Genomic DNA, 21,989 nt, shown 5'->3' on the forward strand with positions numbered 1-21,989 from the left:
GAGTGCTATATATACTGGGAGAACAATAGACTCTGTTCTTTTTTTCTTGGTATTATCCAGAGGTAAGCCATTCAGTTCCATAAGTTTCTTTGCATGCAGTTTTATCAATGCTCATCACACTTGGTGAACTTAAGATTTGAATGCTATTTCTAAGATGTCCTGCTTTCATGCTATGTTTTCTTCTACCTACTGGTTTATGTCTGCCACATTGTGTCAAAACACTCCATGCCTATGGGGTAGGCATAGCCTAGGATGTATTTTTAATTTTCTGTAGAAAACATGATGTGAGGTTCCTTGCAGTCTCCCTGTTTAAGATCTGTGGTGTGGTTTATGGACTGATTGGCTGTGATTGCACTGTCACTATTTCAGGAATACTACCAGCTCTGACCATGTACTTCATTAGGATACCTCATCTGGTGTGCTGTAGTAAGACCATCATCACTTAATACAGTTACTGAAAATTGCTCAGCAACACGTGTTCTGCCTGGTTTGTTTTTATGATTGAGCTGACAGAATGATTTTTCTGACAGCCTGCTTGTTCACTTTGTCTTGCTACACAGATGTACAGAATCACATCTTTGGTATCTTCTCTTCTACAGATTTGCTTTCTACTGCCCTGACTTAAAGCAGAGTACCTCTGTGGTCGATCTGTCTCCTTTGGCCCCAAAATGACAGTAATTGCTGCAATCAGTTGTTCTCTCTTATTTTCCATTCTCTGTGAAACAAGTGCATTAGTGTTACCCAACTCCACTGACCTATTCTTGTCAGACAATAATTTCACTGACATCAAGACAGCTTTGGCAGCTCATCTGGACTCTGCAAAAATTCCCAAAGCCAGGCGGAAGCGCTACATTTCACAGAATGACATGATTGCCATTCTTGATTATCATAATCAAGTCAGAGGCAAAGTTTTCCCACCTGCTTCCAACATGGAATACATGGTAAGTGAACTGTTTATTTCAGAGTAAAACAAACTGTAAATCAGTGACCTGATTTTCTTAAACAAATTGTAATAGTTTAGTTAACTAAATAAATTTTTTAAAATCTATTATTGCTTACTAAAATGTTCTGTCCTTATGTTTTTCAAGCTGCATTAACTTCAGCAAGCAAAAGCTGAATGCTGAACTCTGAACCTCTTACTTGCCCTGTTCAATTTTCATTTCCATGTGTAGTCCCAATTAAATAAATGAAGTGGTGAGTTAACTGCTTGTTGGCCTGAGGAATTGTATGTGATCACAGGCAACCCAAAGTGTTAAAGTGCTGATCATTACCCCCATAGTTTTTGTGGAGTACACTGAAAGTCATTGCCTTGATGTGGGCAAAAAGACACACAATGAACCTTTCTTATTTATTTCACACATATTATGTATGGAAGCAATATGGTAAGACTGTTTGCAAAGTAATTCATCTGTCTCCTCTTCATGTGTTTTTCTTACTGCATGTTTTCTGTGTTCACCTAATACCTTTATCTTTCCATCAAATGCAATGCTGCTTTTTAAGGTTTATCTAGTGTGTAGGATTTCAATGCGCTCAAAAAAAGTATGTGGCAGGCACATTTTCTCCTTATTGGAAAATACTTATGGGAAATTTCTGTTCCTGCAGGTATGGTAGAAGTTAGACATTCACTGTGATCTCATGCTGCTTTAGCACTACTGCCTGAAGCAGTATTTGCTACTTCGTGTTCCAACTTTGCATACATGCATAATGTGGGCCTCTAATATTAAACATAGGTTGTCCAACATTTTTTTTTTACATTGTAATTGAGGTATTCACGGTGTTTTGAAAGCACAGACAAGTTGTGTCAGCACCATAATAAACGCTAAAGACACAGTTTCTCATATGACAGTAGACAGTTAGTAGGTTTCAGAAACAGGACACCGTCAGCTTGACATAAAATGGGGATATCAGTAATAACAGCTCCTCCTTTGTAGCAGCTAATGACTAACAATTTGGACATCTTTCTATCACAGATGTTACCTAAATCTGAATTTCATCATATAATCTGTTCAGCATATCCCAGCAGCACCTCAGAATGGTGAGTGGTCTCAGAATATTGCAGGATGAAGACCATAGGCTGAGTTTCAATTCTGGTTAAGTGGAAAGGTCAGAGACAGAGTGGTCAGAAGTCAAGCTCAGTCATCACTTTCATTGCTGTGCTCTCCACTGATGTTTCCTTTGACTCTGTGTAAATAAATTTTGTTGTAATGTCTGAGGGAATGGCAGCCTACCATACCCTTCCTTGGCTTGTGTGTTTTAGAAATGTGCTCCTGCAGTTTGCTTAAGTGAAGCCAGCACCCTTTCCTATTCCCAAGGGATTTGTAAGTGCAGTGTTCTTAGCCTGTTCAGTAAGGAACCCTTGCAAATAGAAAGCAAGCTTCCTGGATTTTACTGATGCTAAGATTTTATCTATTTTTGGTGGGTATTCTGCTGCAGCTTTACTGCAACATAGATACAAAATCAAGACTGAAGTCATGCTCTTTACAGCTGTTCTTTTCCTGTTCTTTTCCTTGCCTTTCTTACTATTGCTTTTGCCAGTAGCAGCCAGCCATGGGATGTACCTGTGTTCCTGGCAGCATCAGCCCCAACAGTAGCCTCAAGTGCAAGGACTGAAGGCTTTCTTTTACATTTGGTCTGAAAGTACTTTGTGACTTCATGCTGCAGAATTCAGATCAGCACCTCAAGCTATGTAGGTAATGAACCAGAGTGCAACTTGAGCTTGAATCCCCAAATGGCAGCCACCCCTCTGCCAACAATTCTCTTTTAAAATTGTCTAAGTTCTGTGTGTGTCCCATATAACTACAGAGCAGAAAAATGCTCAGTGAGCAGCATCACACAGGGTGTGCTCTGCCATCTGCATTGTGGTCCTGGCACCATCTGTGTAACTTCTTACCTCTCTGACTACAGAAGGATTTTGGTAGGGAGGCCTGGAAGATGACAGGGTGCTGTAAGCCATACTGAGACTGGAAACACCATTATCAGTAACTGAGTTTGTTTTGTCCATTCTTTGGTCTCTGAATAATTTCAGTGTGTGGTGCAGCATCTATTGTGTCTTACAGGGACATGAGGTTGCTGCTGCTATATAAAAAAAGATGTTATGTTTCTCAATACTTATTTTCATAAATAAGACAATGAACACATTGTCGATAACAACAGACAATGTGTATTTGTGCTTGAAAGAACCTTACAGAGTGTGTGTTCCTTTCCTGAATGCTATGGAAAAGTTCTGGGATAGTGAAAAAAATGGCCTATCCCAATTTCCCTAACAATGACTAAAACGGATGTCACATGTTAGAGAACTGGAATTGCTTACAGATGCAGTAGATTGTGGAAATCTTTTTAAGTGTGTTGAAACAGAGAAAAACTAAGCAGTTTTGAAGAACTAGAAAAATATATTTTTTCATCCTTTCTATGTTCACTGTCATAGTAAATTGTGTTTTGCTGTTTTTTCCTAATTCTTTTAGGAGCTGTTCTTATTAATTACTGTATCACATTCTCACTTCTGTGCAGTTCCATTTGCTTTTATTTCCACCTCCTGGGTGGAAATAAAACCCCTTCAGGGTTTGGTTTCATGGTTTGGTTCTTGTGATTCCAGTTCTCCACACCCAACCTTTTTTGGGGCTTTTCTACTTGACACATTCTTTTCCTCTCCTTGATACAGTCTGCTTCTCACATGTCCAGTGCAGCTGCAGATACTTCAGACTCCTTGGGTGTTATTTTCTTTGCCCTTACTGTCTCGAAGGTTTATGTACTGTAGGACTTTGGATGAGAGGTGTGGAAGAACAGCTTTAAATGCACATGGGTTGGGCAGGGGAAGTTCAGATAAGCAGAGCTGGGAAGCGTTCTAGATCTCTTTGGAAGAGGTGGGTCTGAGTGCCGCCCCAGCGTGTTGTTGCGTGCAGCCCCCCACGAAAGCAGACAGCTGGGGAGTCAACATGGTGGGAGGCATTGCATCAGTCCCCAGGGAAAGAAACTGGTGTGTCTTGTGCCAGTTACACTTTGGTAAGTTTTTCTGTCGGGACATTGGCACCCAATGTGTTAGATTTAACAACCAGCTGTTAGATTTTACAACCAGCTTTTGGTTCTGGAGGTACTGATGCCTTCAACTGGAAGTTTTTCTACACGTACAAATCTAGTCAGCATATATGTGAAAGAAAATGAAAGAAAACAAGAACTTCCAGGACTGTAATGCAGAATTAGTGAGTCCTTTTTTTTAAATTTGGACCTTTTTCTTCCTCATCCTGACAAAGTCTTTGCTTGTGCTTTAAAAGTTGAGGGCATACCTGCAGAAAGAAAGATGACACCATACATCTGGCCTGACAAAGGGTGAAAATCATCTGCTTGTCTTTGCATGTTTTTTGTGGAAAAAGCAGAAAGATTCCATAAAATTCATGATTCAGAAAAAGTTAGGTGTAGAGTTGCCAGCAGCTGTCTAGTGTGAAAAGTATGAACATCTGTAGTTCCAATGGAAGCATGTGAATGAAGAAATCCCTTTTTCTGAATGCTAATTCTGTATTATAGAGACCTATTTTGCCTTTCTGGAAGATCTCAGCAATTTGGTAGGCCAGTAAATATTTTCAAGATATTGCAAACTGAAATTTGAGTCTCATAAAAAGTCTTTTAATGTGCATTGGCACTATCTTTAGGCTTCCAAAATATTAATTCACGAAATATCTGTTCCTATGAGGATCAGAAGTTATTTTTACTTTTCCTACAGTCATTCCCACTTGAGGCCAGTTTCTTGAAAGTCTGTATGGTCTTTGTTGTATCCCACATCACTGTGTTTGTGCAAAAGCTGGTCAAGCAGGTGCTTGTGTACAGACATGCTCTTTAAATCTTTACATGCAGAAGCAGTAACTTATATTAGTGGGCCTTGATGAGCACTGAGCACCATCCTCCATGGCATTCCCATGCAAAATGGGAAAATCTGTTTGATTTAAGAGTTCTCTAAGGTGATCTGAATAAGTTGTTGAAGAGCCATAGCAAAGGCCAGTCATGAGTAGTTTCATTGCTGGATCTGCAAGGATGAGTCCTGAGCCCAGTATGGATCAACATAGTTATGAGTGGACTGGCAGTAGCATGTCTGAAGTGTAATAGAGGCAGCAGGATTGCATACTCAAAAACATGTTTGTGGAATGCTGGCTGAAGATTTTAAGTGCAAAAAGTGCTCTAGATAAACTCGAGCCTGCTGATATACCAAAGATATTCAGACAGACTTTCAATTCTTTTTTGTTCAGTAACTGCACTTTCATATTTGGGAAAGTCTGCCCCTGGTTAAATTTTGTCATTTTAACTCACTTTGTAGAACTCAAAGTAGTAAAAGATTCCCAGACTAGCCTGAAATGAGTTAGTTTGGCTACCCAGGAGTTATTTAATGTTTCTCATGAGCTGATGGCACAGGAACTGGAAGAGAATGGAGAATTTCAGTATATTAATATCTAGTAAATCCACATAAAAGACCATAATAGACTAAACAAAGGAAACGACCTATTGTTGTAGAAGAAAAGTAGCTGTGTTCAAAAAGAAGCTCCTGTAGTCCTGTGAAGAAGTCCACGTGTGTCATGCTGGAAATATGTATGCTCTGTGTGGCCCAGGAATGGCTCTCTTTGCCAAGGTGATGTATTTGGATACTTCCTGTCCCAGAAAATTTGCAGGTAACTTCCAAAGTCAGGTCAGAGAAGCAAGGTATAACCCAGTAAGTGCTCACAAATGCAAATAACTTCCTTATTATTTCACATCTAAGTTTAAAAGTCTTGATAAAATTCTTTTGCTGTCAAGGTGATCTTAAAAATATACTGAGATTATGCAGTAAGTGATGGGTAAGACAAAGTCAGAAAAAACCCAGAAAACCTACTTCAAGTTTTCCAAAGTTCTGCTTAGTACCAAAAGCCTTTTGTATGGACATGGAAAGAGTGAGTTAGGTTTTCTCTCCAATTCAATAGCATTTCTCATAAATAAACCTCTCAACCTGTTTACCTTTTTTTTTTTTTTTTTTTTTTTTTTTTTTTTTTTTTTTTTTTTTTACTGTTTTCATTGTGGTTTCTTACAGACCATTCTAAATCTTTAAGGACATTTTGTTCTTGAGTCATTTGCCCTGGCTTATTTACATGGTCCCACTGCAATCATACATGTCTGTGAGTAAGGATTGCGGGGCTAGTTCCTTCAAGATTTATGTCTAATGAGTTGGATAGAGTCTCTTAATCCATGTACTTTATCCCTGGCCTGTTGCAGGACTTCCTTCTGCATTACATACATATGGTTTTCATCTTGTCTACTCTTGAACACTTAAAGTGATGCTGTCTCAGTCACATCTCTTGGCAAATATTTTACCTTAGGAATAGAAATTATTTCCAAATGTCTAACCTAAATATTTCCCTCTAAAGCTCAGATAATTAATCTTTATATGCATTTTTAAACTGCCAATAGAATTTCTGTCCTTTTTCATTTCAAAAAATTACCCTTTACATATTTACTGGCAGTTTTCTTGGCATTAAGATGCATATTATCTTTCCTTAATTTGCATGTGCGTGTCATTACAATACTTCTGTGAATTGGATCAAGTTACAGTTGCACTCCATTTACAGTTCCTTAGTTAAATTAGTCAACAAGAGCCTTGGATGTCAAAGATTAGGGCCATCATTTTAACTGTGCATGTCTAACTGCCATAATGCAATGAAGAATTTACTGTAGAAGTTACTGGCAGCATACTTTTTCCATTCAGTAGCCCTGTTCCCTTAAATCCTATATACATAGTGAAGCCTGAATAAAGTAACCAGATGACGAGTCGGGGTGTGAAGTTCTTGATATGCTTTTCATCATGCTAGAGCACAAAATAAATGCAGGTGTAAATTCCACCTCAGTCTTCTGACAGATGAGAGCTCAAGATGCTTGGAGGTTCTCCAGTGTGGGCCCCCAGTCTGCCATGGCTTTTTGCTTGCTCTATGCTCGGAATTCACAAGTGAGGTAATAACAAATGAAAGGAGTACAATGGTGGAATGAGTTCACTGGTTCCAGTTTCTGCCTCCTACCACTCAATTTTCTGTTTAGACAATTAATATCCGTTCTGCCTAGTACCATAACGCAGCACCAGGAATGCCTGGGGATCATGGGCAAATGAATTCTGGAATAGCGATCCTCTCAGAAAATTAAAACAATATGTAGGGAACTGATGTGGCTCACATGGTTACAGTTAATGGTGTCTGTCTGCATCACAGCCTGGAAAGGAAGCACTTGTTTCACAGCAACAGCAACTCAGCCTTTTTCTGCAGTGGAGGCACAACATGGCCACTGACAGAGAGAAAGCAGGAGTAAATGAAGCTTACTTTCTGCTGATTCTGGCATAATAGACTTACCTAGCTCTCTTTTGCCTCCCAGGTGAGTTCAGCCACTTACGTATTTCCTAGTGCACCAGTGTGAGTAAGGCAGCACTGAACTGCTTGGCTATCACTGACATGTAGGGTGTTGCCCATTTTTCCTGCAGTTTCATTGACAGAAAGCTAGAAAAGCCTGTTCAGTCTCAGTAACTGGTGTTATCTAGGGTCCAATCCCAGTGGATATTACTGATAAGAAGTACAAAAGCCATCTATTATGTTCAGAGTGAATGATAGACCTCTTCAAGAGTTGAATGGAAAAGGCCCTTCCTAGAAAGTACTCCTTGAAGAATCTGAAGAACTTCCCCAAAAATGCTGTCTTGATAAAATTTTGTGGAAAAGAGTGACTGTGTTAAACTTGCTTTGGTACTAGAGCTCTGTTCCAATTTTTATGCATAACAACTTTAAAATATCCATCTTGATGGTGTTTTAGAAAAGAATATTTACATTATTTAAATTTAGTATTAGCAGAAAACCTTCTAGAAGTTTAAACAAACAAAAAACAACTTAGTAAAGTCTCAGATAGAAAAGCAGCCTGCCCAGAGGCCTTGGAATTAGACATTCCTTTATTATTAAATGTAGCACCTCTTGAACTTCTTGGCTAAAAACAGAGACAGGGCATTTTTCACAAGAATCTTGATCCAAAGTACACAATATTTTGTTTCATACATGAATGGAGATGATAATAACCTTAAACCTCTCAAAGTTTTTGTCCTCTTTCTCTACCTGAAAAGATAAATAGTCTATCACAGGTCTGTGAAAATGTGTATCCTAGAGGCAGCAACAGATGGAAGCCCCAGGATAGCCCCTTGCTTGCTTTTGTGCACAGAACCTTCAGCTCAGGCTCCTCCATGGATTAATGCATCTGCAGGTGCCCTGGAATGGGGTCTGAGGTCTATTTAAATGAAACTGAGATTTAACTGGTTTTGCACATCTATCTGTCAGTGATGTCTGTTAATCTGTATCAAGAGAAAGAATCTTAAACTGAGCTTTCTTTTTCTGAGAATAAAGAACTATTGTTCTTATTCTTTATTCTGCAGAAAGAGGAAGCTTCTGAGTGTTTTCTTTTAAGTCATGGTGTCATATCTTTCAGCTAGAGCTACTTAGAAAATAGTATTTTCTTTGAGAACTTTTAAAGAAATTAAGAACATTTTTCCTTTTGATGGAAAGCTTCAGTGGTTAATAACAAAGAAAAGCAGAATATATTTTTTTCTATATGTAAGAGAAATGAAGCACCACAAAATAAACACATTTTCATTCCCGTCTTGTATTTCTAAGAAAATACAATTTGTTCTGATCATATTTAAAATGATATAGGTCAGACATGCTCCTTTTCAGACTTCTGACCAATTGTGAGGGTGACACGGAGCTAGAATTTGGTCCTTTTTGTTACCACTTCTAAGATAAGCTGTTGCCAATTAAAATAGTCCTTGCAGTAGGTTAGAAAAGCACTGAATATTTTAAGATATATAGCTGTGATATTTAACTTTTCCAAAAGCTAAACAAATAATAGCATATCAGAGAAGCTTATTGTTATTAAATCTGACAGCATACCAATTTTCTTTATTTCTTATTGTCTGAAAGCCTGATGCCAAACATGAAAGGAAGTTCAAACAACCTTTAAAAGAACAAAAAATTTCTAGTAACTAGAAAAAAAAATTGACTAGTAAAAAAATTACTAGTAACATAGTAAATCTTCAAATGATAGCACTTTGTGTTTGCACCATGTAGAGTCCCAGGAATATAAGCTTCTATGTAAAACACAGGCTTGAATTTTCATAAGAAAAGTATTTCTGGCAGTGAGGTTTCTTGGGAATATGTCTGGTGATGCCTGGATTGAGCCAGACCTTCTAATACAGAGCCCTTCAGATGTTTGGAGGTTTGGAGGTTAGTGTGACTCAGATGTTTGGAGGTTTGGATATATGAGGGTAAATTTACTATAAAACATTGCACAGTTTTACTTTGAGTTGCAGTGGATTGTTGGACAAGCAGCTTGATGTATTAACCCTCTGTTTATTTGCAGAAGAATGACATATGGAGCTGTCATTCCCATCCAGATATTTTTTCTCTAGAGGGTAGACTGGAAATTTTCTGTATAAACTTTCTAATTATTACCTAATGCACATGAGAAAGTACCTGCATGTGTCGTAGGCACCAATTACAATAAACATACAAAAGTTTCTAACAGGTGGTCGTTGAGATAAAAAAAACCAAAAACATATTCTTAGAGAGAGAGAGAGCCTAAGGTTCAAATGATCTCAGAGCCTAAATAAATATATAAAGTTTGCCACATCTCTGTGTAAGTTCCAATGAGCTCATATGTTTTCATTACACCGTATGTATTGAAAAAAGTGGGAGCAAGAAGACGAGGCTCTGTCAGTCATTCTGCTGTGAAAGCATGCAGGCAGAAGGGCTGTTGGGTTGTTTTACTAAGCTTTCTGCCAGATTTGGGGTAGTGGACGTGGTGGGAGTCCTACAGAAAGTTTCTAAACTTGAAAATGCTGCATGTCTCACTATATGAAAGAGAAGGGGAGCAAATGTGTGCCGCTGTGGGATTTGAGACGGGCGCTGCACGCGCGAGTGTGAGCGGTGCGAGGCTGGGTGACCCGTGAGGACAGGACCTGTGTGTTGCAGGGTAGCAGCCTACATCTGCTAATCCACCCTGGGACTTGCACGAGCAGCTGTGGAATGCAGCTGCACAGATGGACTGGACATGTTGGATTTCATCCCTTGGCTTCACAGTGTTTTTATCACAGGAAAAAATTGCTTGAGTCAAGGTTTACTTCTCTCTCGCTTGCTGCCATTCTGGAAGTGAGAGCTTTTGATCTTCAACTAGGCAAACAAAGAGAAGCAGGGAGCTACTGGAGAGTAAAATAATATGTTTGAGGTGGAAAGGCTAATTTTTAATTGATCATTGCTAAAAGAAGGTCGTACTGGCCATCTTTCTGAGATGCCTAAGAATCGCTAGAGATCTGTTTGTGTGAAATAACAATCTGAATATCACTAATATGAATCCACAGTAAACATATATAAATGAAAAAGAAGATGCCAAGACTGGAAAAAAAATTGCCACTTTTTATTGCTTCAAAATATAGAAGTGCTACCATGCAACTCTCTTCAAATTGTGTATCCCAGTATTTCATTTGCCATCTCTTTATGTAACTAGACTTGTGTAAAGAAGCTTTTGCAGAAAGGAGTGGTTAAAACAGTGAACTTTACCTGTTTGCTCTGGATTTATGTTCACATCTCAACCCAGTGTTTGTCACTTCAGCTGTAGAGTTGATGGCAGCCAGCTGAGGTCTGGTAACACCACAGCTGTCCTGGCACTATGGGCAGCAGCCCTGACTAAGGGAACTCCTAGGAAGGTAATGAGTGACCAGGATGTGTATGTTTTGCTTAAAGTACTTGTTTTACCATTGGGAAATATGCATAGTGTTATCTTAGCTGATATGTCGTTTAAAAAACCCCACAACAAACAGTCCAAACACAAACAGTGAGGCACTGAGGGCTGCTGCTGGTATTTGATATCCAGAGCAATGCTCTGCTAAGGTTCTCTTGTGCTCTTTTTCAAGTTAGGAGGGCTTCCCAGTTACTGGCAATAAAAATGTGGTGGGAAAGATTAAAGATCATGATGGCAAAAGAAGAATTAAAACAAAGGTTTGGATTGCTGGAGTGTTTTACAATGATCATTAGCACAGTCCTTAGGCTACTAGGTAAAAGCATATCTTTATGGACTCCACAATTAGCCCACATCTTCTATCTCACAATCTGTCCACTTTGAGGGAAGGAGCACTCCTACTTACCAAACTTTTTTCATATTTTCTTTGTGACAATGAAGGCTGTAAATTTAAGTGGTTCTGTAAACATCCAGTTTACCCACAGATAACCACACAGAATGGGAACATAGTGAATACAGTGTATGGCTGTGTATTCTGTTCCCTTTGCATTTAGATCACAAATTCTTGCTATCTGTTGCCATTAATAAGAGTTTCAGACTACTTGCAGAGATGAGGAGAGGTCATTGTCATTTGAGTGATGGGTTTGTCTCCTAAGACATTTCTTGAGCAGAATGTCAAGAAAAAGCTGCTCCATTTAAATGATTGAGGACTACAATTCTGCCTGCAATGAAAATGAGCAGAACCATGTTTCTAAGTTTTAGTTAAAAATTGTTATGTATGCAATTCCTCAAATTAAAACCTAGGTATCAAAGTAGGAAGGGAACAGCCAGTGTTTTTTCAACAAATGTCGTGAACAGATCATTATAATATTGTAGTTGTTTTCTTTTCTTTTTCATCATCAGGATGTTTATTCAGCTTCACCATTGTTTTAATACATAAGAACATGGTTGTGACAAGGACCTCCAGTTCCAACCAAGCACAAAAGGACAATTTCATCCTTTTTACACAGAAATTATCTAAGAGCAACTGAGAGACAGCTATAGAAACAGCTATAAAAAGGAAATGTATGAGGCAACTGTGACCCACAATATTAAAAGGCTTTCCTTGGTTAAGGAAGCCCACTTTTTGGGTTTCGAGAAATTTCATTCAACGTGAAAGAGATTTTGTTTTACACTGTATTGCTTATTACACATTGTGGGGATTAAATATTTTACTATTTGTTTACAGAGGGAAACAAGCAAAATCTAGGATTAAATTCTGGCTCACTGGCAAAATTCCTGCTGACTTTATTAGTGCTAAGATTTTACTCCTAACTCTCAGCAAGCACATGCTGTGTGACTGCAGAGAACACTCCAGAACTGCCTCATGAAGTGGTCTCAGATGTTGAAACTCCCCGTGTAGAAACAGTGCCCTGTTCCTTGAGATGTAGTTTGGAAGTGTTGTTTTGCAGGGAGCAGTACAGAGAGCACAGTCAGAGAGCTTTCTAGGAAAATAATCTTTGGCTCAAGAAAGAAAAATAAATTGGCCAACGGATGTTCATTTCAAGTTGTCGGTGGCAGTGTGGTGACAGGCTTTAATTCTGTTGTGGCTCAGTTTGACCCAGTTGAGAAGTGGGGAGGTTTCCATGGTGAACTAAATCAGTGATCTGGAGTTTGGGGGGCATCTTTATACTGGATGGAAGGTGACTTCTTCCTCAACTACTTGCAACCTAGCAAATGGAGATTAACTGTCCCCAGGGAGTGGATGATCATATTTTGGCACTGGGACTTTGCATGATCAGCATTTCAGGATGAGTCACCTTCTTAGATCTTAACCCACTGAGTATGGAAATATTTTTCCTTTTTCTCTTTTACAATTTTGTGTTCATGTCAGGCAGCTTTTTTGGATGTGTTTAATAGGAACACTGCATTGCCCATATTTCGGTTTGTAATTTTTTTTATCACTCAGTTTCTTTTAAATTCTTTGCTGATTAACTTGAGCTTTTTAATTTCTCCTTGTACAGAAACTGTCCCTCTCACTTTCAAGTTACTTCAGTTTCTCTTTCTAGGATATATTTGTATTTCTTGGTATGCTATTTATCTATGTACACATAATGAAACCACACGGCTTTAAAATCCAAATGTCTTTGCTCTGTTCTCTTAGATGCCCAAAACAGGGGGTCTGAACTCTGATAAAAGTTAGTACAACTGTGGACTCAGGATCAGACTTTTTTTGAAAAGGTGAACTAATGTCAGTCTCTTATAATAGTTTGGTTCACAATGAGATAATATTTTTCACTTTCAGCCTTTATTAATTGTTTGCCTTTTTATAGAAGCATAGAATGGTTTGGGTTAGACAGAATCTTAAAGATCATCCAGTTCCAACCCCGCTGCCATGGGCAGGAACTAGACTGGTTTGCTCACAGCTTCATCCAGCTTTGAACACTCCCAGGGATAGCGCATCCACAACTTATCTGGGCAACCTGTTTCATTGCCTCACCAGCCTCACACCAAATAATTTCTTCTTAATATCCAATCTAAACCTAGCCTCCTTCAGCTTTAAGCCAGTTCTCTCTTGTTCTATCACTTGATCCCAGTGCAAAAAGTCTCTTTCCAGCTATTTTGTAGGTTCACTTCAGGTGCTGAAAGACTCTGTAAGATCTGCCTTATGTATTCTCTTCTGCTGGTGATCATCTAGAGCTATTCCTAGAAGGACTGAGACCACTTTTTCATCTGAAAAAATGAAGTAAATAAGGAAGGTGAGGCAATCAACTTCTCCCATGAAACACAAGTGATTTACATAGCTGTAAGGGACTGTGTAGAGACTTTTCACCAGCCTGCTAATGAAGGAATGGAGGAAATTTAAAGATTCTGCATATGCACCCCTCCCCCTTATCCCTGAGTCAGTAGTTATTTTTCCTTCTCCTTGTTTCTATTTTTTTATGTTTGCCAAAAATTTGTCCAGAGAGGGATCAAGAGTGAACAGATAATGGAACGCAGAGTGCACTATACATGACAAACTCACAACACTTTAACTGAGTTAGAAACCACAACTCAAAGCTTTACCAATGCAGTGCTGCAGCTGATTCCTGATAACCAGAAACGAAGCTGAGAAACAAAAGTGAACTAGAAATGCCCTCGCTATCCAAGGCAGGAACTGTGCCTTGCTTAGTGTTAATAGTGAAAACCTAGTCCATTCTTCACATTTTTTTCAAACACCTAACATGCTATTTTGCGAGGCAAATAGCGCACAAAAATGTGCTGGGTGGAAGTTGAGATGTTGGCGCTCTTTGTGCGAACACAGAGTGCGTTTAGATTACTGTGGGAGTGCAGACAGGGCACTTGGGAGCAAGCACGCAAACCTCATGTTCAGCCTCCTGGCAGGAGCACTCGTGCCAGAAGTGTGATTAATCCCAGCAAAGGAGGGTGTTTATGGGGTGTCACAGTGCTGGCAGAGCAGCCCCTTATGGATGCACACCAGGCAGCTGTGTTTGGCCCCACATGCTGGATCCGTGAGCTCCTCTGCTCCCCTGGGCCTGGGCAGGCTCCAAACACTGGCTGTGGCCCCAGCCTCTCAGACACACTCCCCAGACACTCTTTTATGTTTGTACCTACTCTTTAAGCTCTCTTTTTGGGACCACTGCTGTACCACAGGGATTATAAAGGGGTTTTTATACACCGGCCACATGCAGCTAGTAAACTTAATGGCAGAGACACAAAGCAGAAGAAATGTCTATGCACAGTTTTCTTCGCCTTGGGCCCTAGAGCATATCCTGGGTTTTGGATTTTTTATCTCCAATTCCTCCAAGAAATGCCCATAATTTTTCAGGTCTGAAGTCTAACCAAGTTAGCCTTGAAGCCAGTTCCCTGGCTTGAAGAGTATTCCTTTGGAGCATTCTTCTTCTTAGGACTTCTGTCTTTTGTCCTTGTACTAGCAGTCTGATTTGACTTCATCCTGGAAATTTTCTGAACAGGTCTAAAATAGGCCTTCTCTTCTTTATGCACCATCCATTTTACCATCCCTAAGGTGGTTCCACTTGAGTGGGAAATGGTTTCTGTTAAGGAGAATTTACTGGTCTCTGTTGTGCTTCTTCATCATTAATCGAGGAGGTACCTTATCCACTCTGTATTTGAAAAAGCGTGGTTCAGTGGTCTAGAAATTTCATAACATTTACTAAATTTTGTCATTCTCACTAAGAGAAATGTCACAAAATATAAGAGTCAGGGCATGAATTATTGTCCTAGTCAATGATCAGTCTTTTCACTCTTCAGGTTTGTGAAATTAAAACTGAATTCAGTGTTAAAAATTATTATTAGCTCATAGTACAGAAAATATTTGTGATGTGGCCCACTTTACCTTTTGATAAGTTAATTTCTGACTTTGCCTCTTATCTCATGCCTCAGAGAGCATACTCTTTATTTCATAACCACTCAAGATATATGAGTTTGTGTTTGTGTTTAAAAAGCACTGATGGTCTATATAAACAACTTTACTCTGTTCTGCTCTGCCTTTCTACTTGCAATTCACTACAACTATTCTGCACCTAAACACTCCAAGAAGGGTATTCCAAATATACATGTAATTCCAGAATCTACAGCCTACTTGGGTATCCCTTAAACACTAAGATATACTAGGATTTGTGTGCTCTTGTAATGTAACAGTGAGATATCTTTATCAGGAGTTCCAGTGGTGCAGTAGTTTCTGTTGCCAATATCTCCATTATTTCTGAGACAAACCTGTTTTGCTGTGGAGAAAACAGCAGAGTTACAAATCAAGCATGTAATTGAGCAGGGAAAGCATATAAAAGAGACAGTGTTTAAGTTCACTTGTCATGTTTCAAACATTGGAGAACTTAAGAAGTCAAATTGTCTGTTCTTACAGAGCTGTTATCTTTTTTATATCAGGCAGTGAGCAATGCCAGTTCCTGTGCAGAATAAAGTAGTGAAATCTATACTGTACCTGGAAACTATCCATAGTCTTTGCCTTTGTGGAATCCCTTTCTTGACCTTGTGACCTCAAATATGAAGAGCTGCCACACACATTGGCTCTGGCTATAGATACTCCTGAGGTCCTGTTCCAAATGTGTTGGGGGTTTGTGGGGTATGTAATACCTATGCTGGATTGTTATTCCCTGTGTTGCTCTCCTTCACTTTCTGTCTGAGTCCCAGCCAACATTTCACTCCTCTCCACACATGGATCTCATCAGCACAGAAGGGAAAATGGTAGGAGAATGCCTGTTTGGTGAAGGGCTTTTCAGAAAAAAAGGGAGAGATCAGAATACTTGGCTTCCTCTAATGATATGGGAGGGAATTCTGTCCAGCGATAGGGCAAATCCCACTGGATTCTGTACATGCTGCTCCACAGTTCTCTTCTTATTTCCTGATGTGATATATCATGATGGTATATTTGTGAGTTAAGGTACTTGCTTCTTTTGTTCTAGCACTATGATCATTATATGCTTTTTTTCTGTTCTACTGTTAAGGATACTTTATTTTGTCAGGTTTGGGATGAAACTCTTGCCAAATCTGCTGAGGCTTGGGCTGCTACATGCATTTGGGACCATGGTCCTTCCTATCTTCTGAGATTTTTGGGCCAGAACCTGTCTGTAAGAACTGGAAGGTAAGAGGTTAGCCTACAAAGCAATTATTTTGTCAGCCTTTGAGCAAACCAGATCTTGGATAGATGCAGGTGTCCTCCAGTATTCTACATCTATATCTATAGAATATATCTCTACCTGTCAGTGTTCATTTGACTCAAGAATATTATTGCTTAATACTGTGACTCTGGTGATGTGAAGCAAAATCTAAAATGATGTTTTTTTCTTTCTTTTCTTTCCAGATATCGATCGATTCTCCAGCTGGTAAAGCCATGGTATGATGAGGTGAAGGATTATGCTTTCCCTTATCCTCAAGACTGCAACCCTAGGTGCCCGATGCGATGTTATGGACCCATGTGCACCCATTACACACAGGTTATATAAATTTCCTCTATTCAAAACCTCATGTCCAAAGCTAAACTTTCCTATGATGTATTTATACCCCTCTCTCTCTCAAATAAGTGTATGTGTATATCTATAAATATATGTATATGTGTATTCCTTTTCAATTTGGACTTCACCAATAATAAATATTTATTCAGATGGTTTGGGCCACTTCCAATCGTATAGGCTGCGCAATCCACACGTGCCACAATATGAACGTCTGGGGATCTGTTTGGCGGCGAGCTGTTTACTTGGTATGCAACTATGCCCCAAAGTGAGTTGCTCTCTTTTATTTTTGTTTATTTTTATACTTTGTGCATGTTTTGGTCCTCTCATAGGACTGCTTACTCCTTTTTCGGCAGCATGACCTCTCTTTGTGCTTTTTCTGTGGGCTGCTCTTTTGTTCAAGCTTTCCATGTGAACGTATGGAAATGTGTGGCTCCAGTGTACAAGGAGGAAAAGGAACCAACTTGATGTGTGTGGAACAAAACAAAAAACTGGTTTTCTGTTATTGCTGTTTTTATTATTAGTAGTATTTTCTTCCTTCTTTGTGCTGACTTCACTTTACTTTGAATTCTTTATTTCTTCACTCTTTTATAGATAGGCATGGTGGACTAGACTTCCTCAGGTAAGCAATCCCACCATAGATCAGGCTCTTGAGTTACTGACAGGTGGGCCTGTGCAAATCTTATGAAATTCAGTCAGGCCAAACACACCTGGATTGGGTTAATCCAAGCACAGGTAGAGGCTGGGTAGAGAACAAATTGTTTTGAGGAGATGGATTTGTGGGTGTTTGTAGATGAAAGGACTTGTGGGTGTTTGTAGATGAAAAACTCAATATGACTTATCAGGGCATTCATGCAGCCCCAAAACCCAACCATAGGCTGGGCTGCATCAAGAGAGATGTGCCCAGCAGGCAGTTCTTTTCCTCTACTTTGCTCTCCATCTGGAGAGCTGCTTCCAATTCTGTCTTTATTAGCACAAGAAAGACATGGGCCTGTTAGAGCAGGTCCAGAGCAGAGCCACCAAGTTGATCAGGGCTAGAGTAGCTCATTTATGAAAGCAGGCTGAGTGAGTTGGGGCTGTTCAGACTGGAAAGGAGAAGGCTCCAGGGAGATCTTGTATGAACCTATTGGTACCTAAAGGGGTACCAATACAAGAAAGCTGGAGAGGGACTTTTCACAAGGGCATGTAGAGATAGGACAAGAGGGAATGGCCTTAGCTTAAGGTGGGTAGGTTTGGATTAGACATTAGGAAGAATCCTTTGCTGTGAGGGTGGTGAGGCACTAGCACAGTACCCAGAGAGGTTGTGGACTCCCTATCCATGGAAGCATTCAACACCAGACAGGACGGGGTTCTGAGCACCCTGGTCTAGTGAGAGGTTCCCTTCCTATGGCAATGGGGTTGGAACTAGTTTGTCCGTAAGGTTCCTTCCAACCCAAAGCATTTTGTAATTCGTTCTTTGATGCATGTAGTTGCCCAAGGATACCTTTGCTTATGACCATGCTAGCATTGCTTTCACATAAAGTCCATCAGCCTAAACTCCATGGGTGCAAATCTATCTCATCTTGCCTTCCATATTAGGGTCTGTTAAAATACAGCTCACAGACACCCATAGGTGGCTATATATCCCATAACTTGCATATGTCAGTGTTAGGTTGAAATGCAGAAATTAATTTTCTACCAGCATTTCCTAGACATCATCCCAAGCTTGCCTTTGGGTGCAGAATGAATCAGTAAAGTGTGGCTCTGGGAGAGTTTCATTTTGCAGTCTGGTTTTCACCACTGTTGCAAAAGCTGCACAGACAGTGTAAGTGGCTGCTTGCTCTCTCTGTGCATTGGGCAAAGACACAGTTCTGTATAGGAACCTGAGTGTGATTAACTGAGCATGTTTTCCATAATCTCTTAGTGGCACAGGTCCATTTGTGGTAAAGAATATGCAAGAATATGTCATTACTGTACCCGTTACATGAGTAAAAAGAATTTTTAAAGGTTTTGCAACTGAAAAAGAGATAGGATTTTGTAAGAAAATTTACTTGGGGAAAAACCACCTTTTGAAATCAAGGAGATTTCTCTGTCCTTTTGTCTTTAATATTTACTGGAAAAGAATGGTAAGAAGTGAATGTGAGGGAGCAAAGAATAGGCAGCAAAGACTCTATCTGACTTATAGCTCCACAACATGGACAAGATGAAATCAAAGATTCTAAGACAATTTTTTAATCTATCTTAATTTGAAAAAAAATTAAAATTATAAGCTTTCTGGAATACTTATCTCATTTTCATATATTGGAATAAAATGGATTTATACATAAGGCATTTTTGGAAACTAATTTAGTGTTTGTGTATCAGCTAGCAATGAATTAATGACATTTTATATTTTCTGAATCTAAAAATCCCACAGCTTCTTGAACAGCTAACCAAAGCTTGAAGTTGCAACCTCTTTCTCTATGTGAGATACTGAGCAGACCTCTCAGTCACAGGAAGTGGAATCATGATTTTCACATCTACTTCTTGCAGAGTCACAAAAATTATATTGAATGATCTTCCCTGGATTAATTTTGTATTTCTAGATTTAATTGAGTTGAGGCTTAGGGTCCTTGGGCACACACAGAAGTCTCTTTGCCACTCAGTAAAGTCTGTGTCCTTCTGAGTAACCAGCACACCAGAAGCTCCTCTAAAGAGGGAGTGAATATGACAGCCCCAATCTGAGTTACTAAAATTGGAATTTGGCAAAGATTTAGGATTTAGAACTCCAGTAATTTTCCCTGATGCCATGCTGTAACACGGAAAAATATTTATGCTTCTGAAATGAGTGTAAACCCCCTACAGTTAAGGAGCATGATTGCAGTTTAGAAAGTCCCCAGAATATCTAGTGGTCTCACACAAATCCACCATGTGTTGCATAGAAAATGAAGCAGAAAGCAGTTTTGAGCAAATTCTGAATTTCCGTATCTGTTATCAGACTAAATATATTTCCTGAGCACTTAATCTGCTGTACACATTTGGAAGAGAAGTAGGAATGAGCAAATTATTTGAGATTCCTATTTTCTTCCAAGGCACAACCCAGACTAAGGCTTTTGATCCAGTGTTATTGGCTGGGAGGTGGGGAATGACAAAATGTTTCATAAATAATTGCATTACTCACTGCTATTCCACGTCACATGCAAACTAAAGGAAAGTTCTCTGCTCTGTGAGACATAACATTTAAATAAAAATCTAATTTTAACTTTCTGCCTACATCATGAGTGTTACATGATTCTCTAAAAGTCTGTGGTTTAGTTAAACCCCTTTAAGTCTGGATGTGTTTTTCAGATGTTCCTAGATGTTTCAGAGTTACCTCTTTTCACATGATCACTCTCCAGACTTTGTATCCCTTTCTCCCTAGGGTCTATTGCACACCTCTCTTCACCAAGCACCCTACTTCTGCTCTCATTTGCATCTGTGAGACCTCTGGAAATGCCCCAATCCAGTTCCTTTTAATAGTTTTTTTCTTCCTTTTTCTCTAATCATGAATTCAGTCTCAGAGCTTCACCATGTGAACCTAGGCTGGTGCAACCTAAGAGTAAGGTTTCACTCAGTTTGTTTATCCATCTGCAAAGCACAAGCTTTTAAGAGAACTGCCAGAGAAAAACGTGCTCAAGGAAAACCTTGCACAATTGTTCATTTTGCTATTTTTCATAAATATAGATCCCCAGTAAAAAATTCTCTCTCATGAGATCAGAGAACCAAAAATCACTTGGTTGTAGTAAAACCAAGAAGACTGAGACTTCACCACTGAGACTAAAGGATGAGGAATGGATATTACTAGCCTGGATTCACATGGTCATAATTCCGCTCTTTCTTGGGAATTGCTAGATCCATGTTTATCAGTAAACTACAGCAATAAACTAATGTCATGCTTTTAGTAACAGAGCATTTATGGGACATCAGTGGAGACATTAACTTTAATCACTCAAAGCATGTATGGTTGATGATTTTTTTTCTTCCACTCTGAAATTATTAAGCATTCTATTTAATTTTTTTATTTTCAGGGGGAATTGGATTGGAGAAGCACCATATAAAGTTGGAGTTCCATGTTCAGCTTGTCCTCCAAGCTATGGAGGTTCTTGTATCGACAATCTTTGTTTCCCAGGAGTAACATCAAACTACTTATACTGGTTTAAATAAGTTAAGGTTAACATTATTTTAAAGAAAACCCACAGATGAGTAACAAGAACCTTGTGTATTGAATTTTGCACATATTATATATAGAGAGATATTGTAATAATACTCTGATATTTTCTTTTTGTATGCTTTTGTATAATTAGCTTTCAAAGTACAGTATAATTTGGTTTTAACACTTCGGGATTTACAACTCACATTATCCCTTTCAGATTAACATTTTGCTAAAGGAGAGCAAACTCATTTTAATCTTAGCAAGTGTAGCTTCCTGAAGATTAGATTATAGTAAAAGCACATCAGAAGACAGACTATTACTTCCTTTTAAAAGTAATAACTCTAGCAAGAGAAGGGTCATTGTTTAATACTGTGCTTCAAAAATGGAGTGTGACATGCAAAGGAACAAATTGTCCTCACACTCCCAATGGTTCCTCCTGTTTACACCTGTGCTTTCACCTGCAATGTCAGTGGGACACTGAGCAGAGGAAAACATATGTGCAAGAGAAACTGCAGGATATTACCTACCTCATGCACAGCATCAATTCATTTATGGTGTTTCAAGAGTTCAGCACATGGCTGCTGCTATCACATGTCTGTGTGCAGACAGGAGTATTAAAGAGAATGAGGAACCACACTGACTAAGATGCAGTGGCTGTTAATTCACGTGCCTAAAGTCTTATGTGAAAAGAAGGCTACATCACTGTAAAAATACTGGTATAACAGCACAGCTTGACTCTACCTTCCTGTATTTCTGAACACAGTCACAGTTCTATAATGGTGCTTTGCAGGAATATATTCATTCTTTTACAGGAAGAAATATGTTGCTACAAAGCAATATACATCCATACATAACATCCATAGTGGTTTTTACACTATAGGTTTACCAGTATATATGTTAGCCCTCTGACTGAAATTCAGTTGAGAATCAGGAGACATCAGACCTAAAACAGGTAGGAAGATTTCTAAATAAAAGACCTTAGGGATCTTTAAAATTTATGTAGATTTTTTACAAAAATTTCAAATTTCTAAAGCAATTACCAGTGTCCATTAAAAATATATTGCACTGTTTCCTGAAAATATCTGTGCATAATTAAAAACCAAATCTGC

The 21,989-nt window shown here is 39.0% G+C and overlaps 1 protein-coding gene across 1 annotated transcript; it reads left to right on the top strand.

Annotated features, from left to right (window-relative positions):
- Positions 1–668: 668 nt before the first annotated feature.
- On the top strand, positions 669–21,243 carry PI15 (peptidase inhibitor 15). Its single transcript, XM_059486350.1, has 5 exons — positions 669–941; positions 16,245–16,363; positions 16,583–16,715; positions 16,883–16,998; positions 20,756–21,243. Exons 1-5 carry the CDS (start codon positions 669–671, stop codon positions 20,889–20,891), a joined length of 777 nt encoding a protein of 258 aa, XP_059342333.1. The 3' UTR covers positions 20,892–21,243.
- Positions 21,244–21,989: the final 746 nt, after the last annotated feature.

The sequence above is a fragment of the Ammospiza nelsoni genome, chromosome 1 (genome assembly GCF_027579445.1).
Source record: "Ammospiza nelsoni isolate bAmmNel1 chromosome 1, bAmmNel1.pri, whole genome shotgun sequence".
Lineage (NCBI taxonomy): Eukaryota > Metazoa > Chordata > Aves > Passeriformes > Passerellidae > Ammospiza > Ammospiza nelsoni.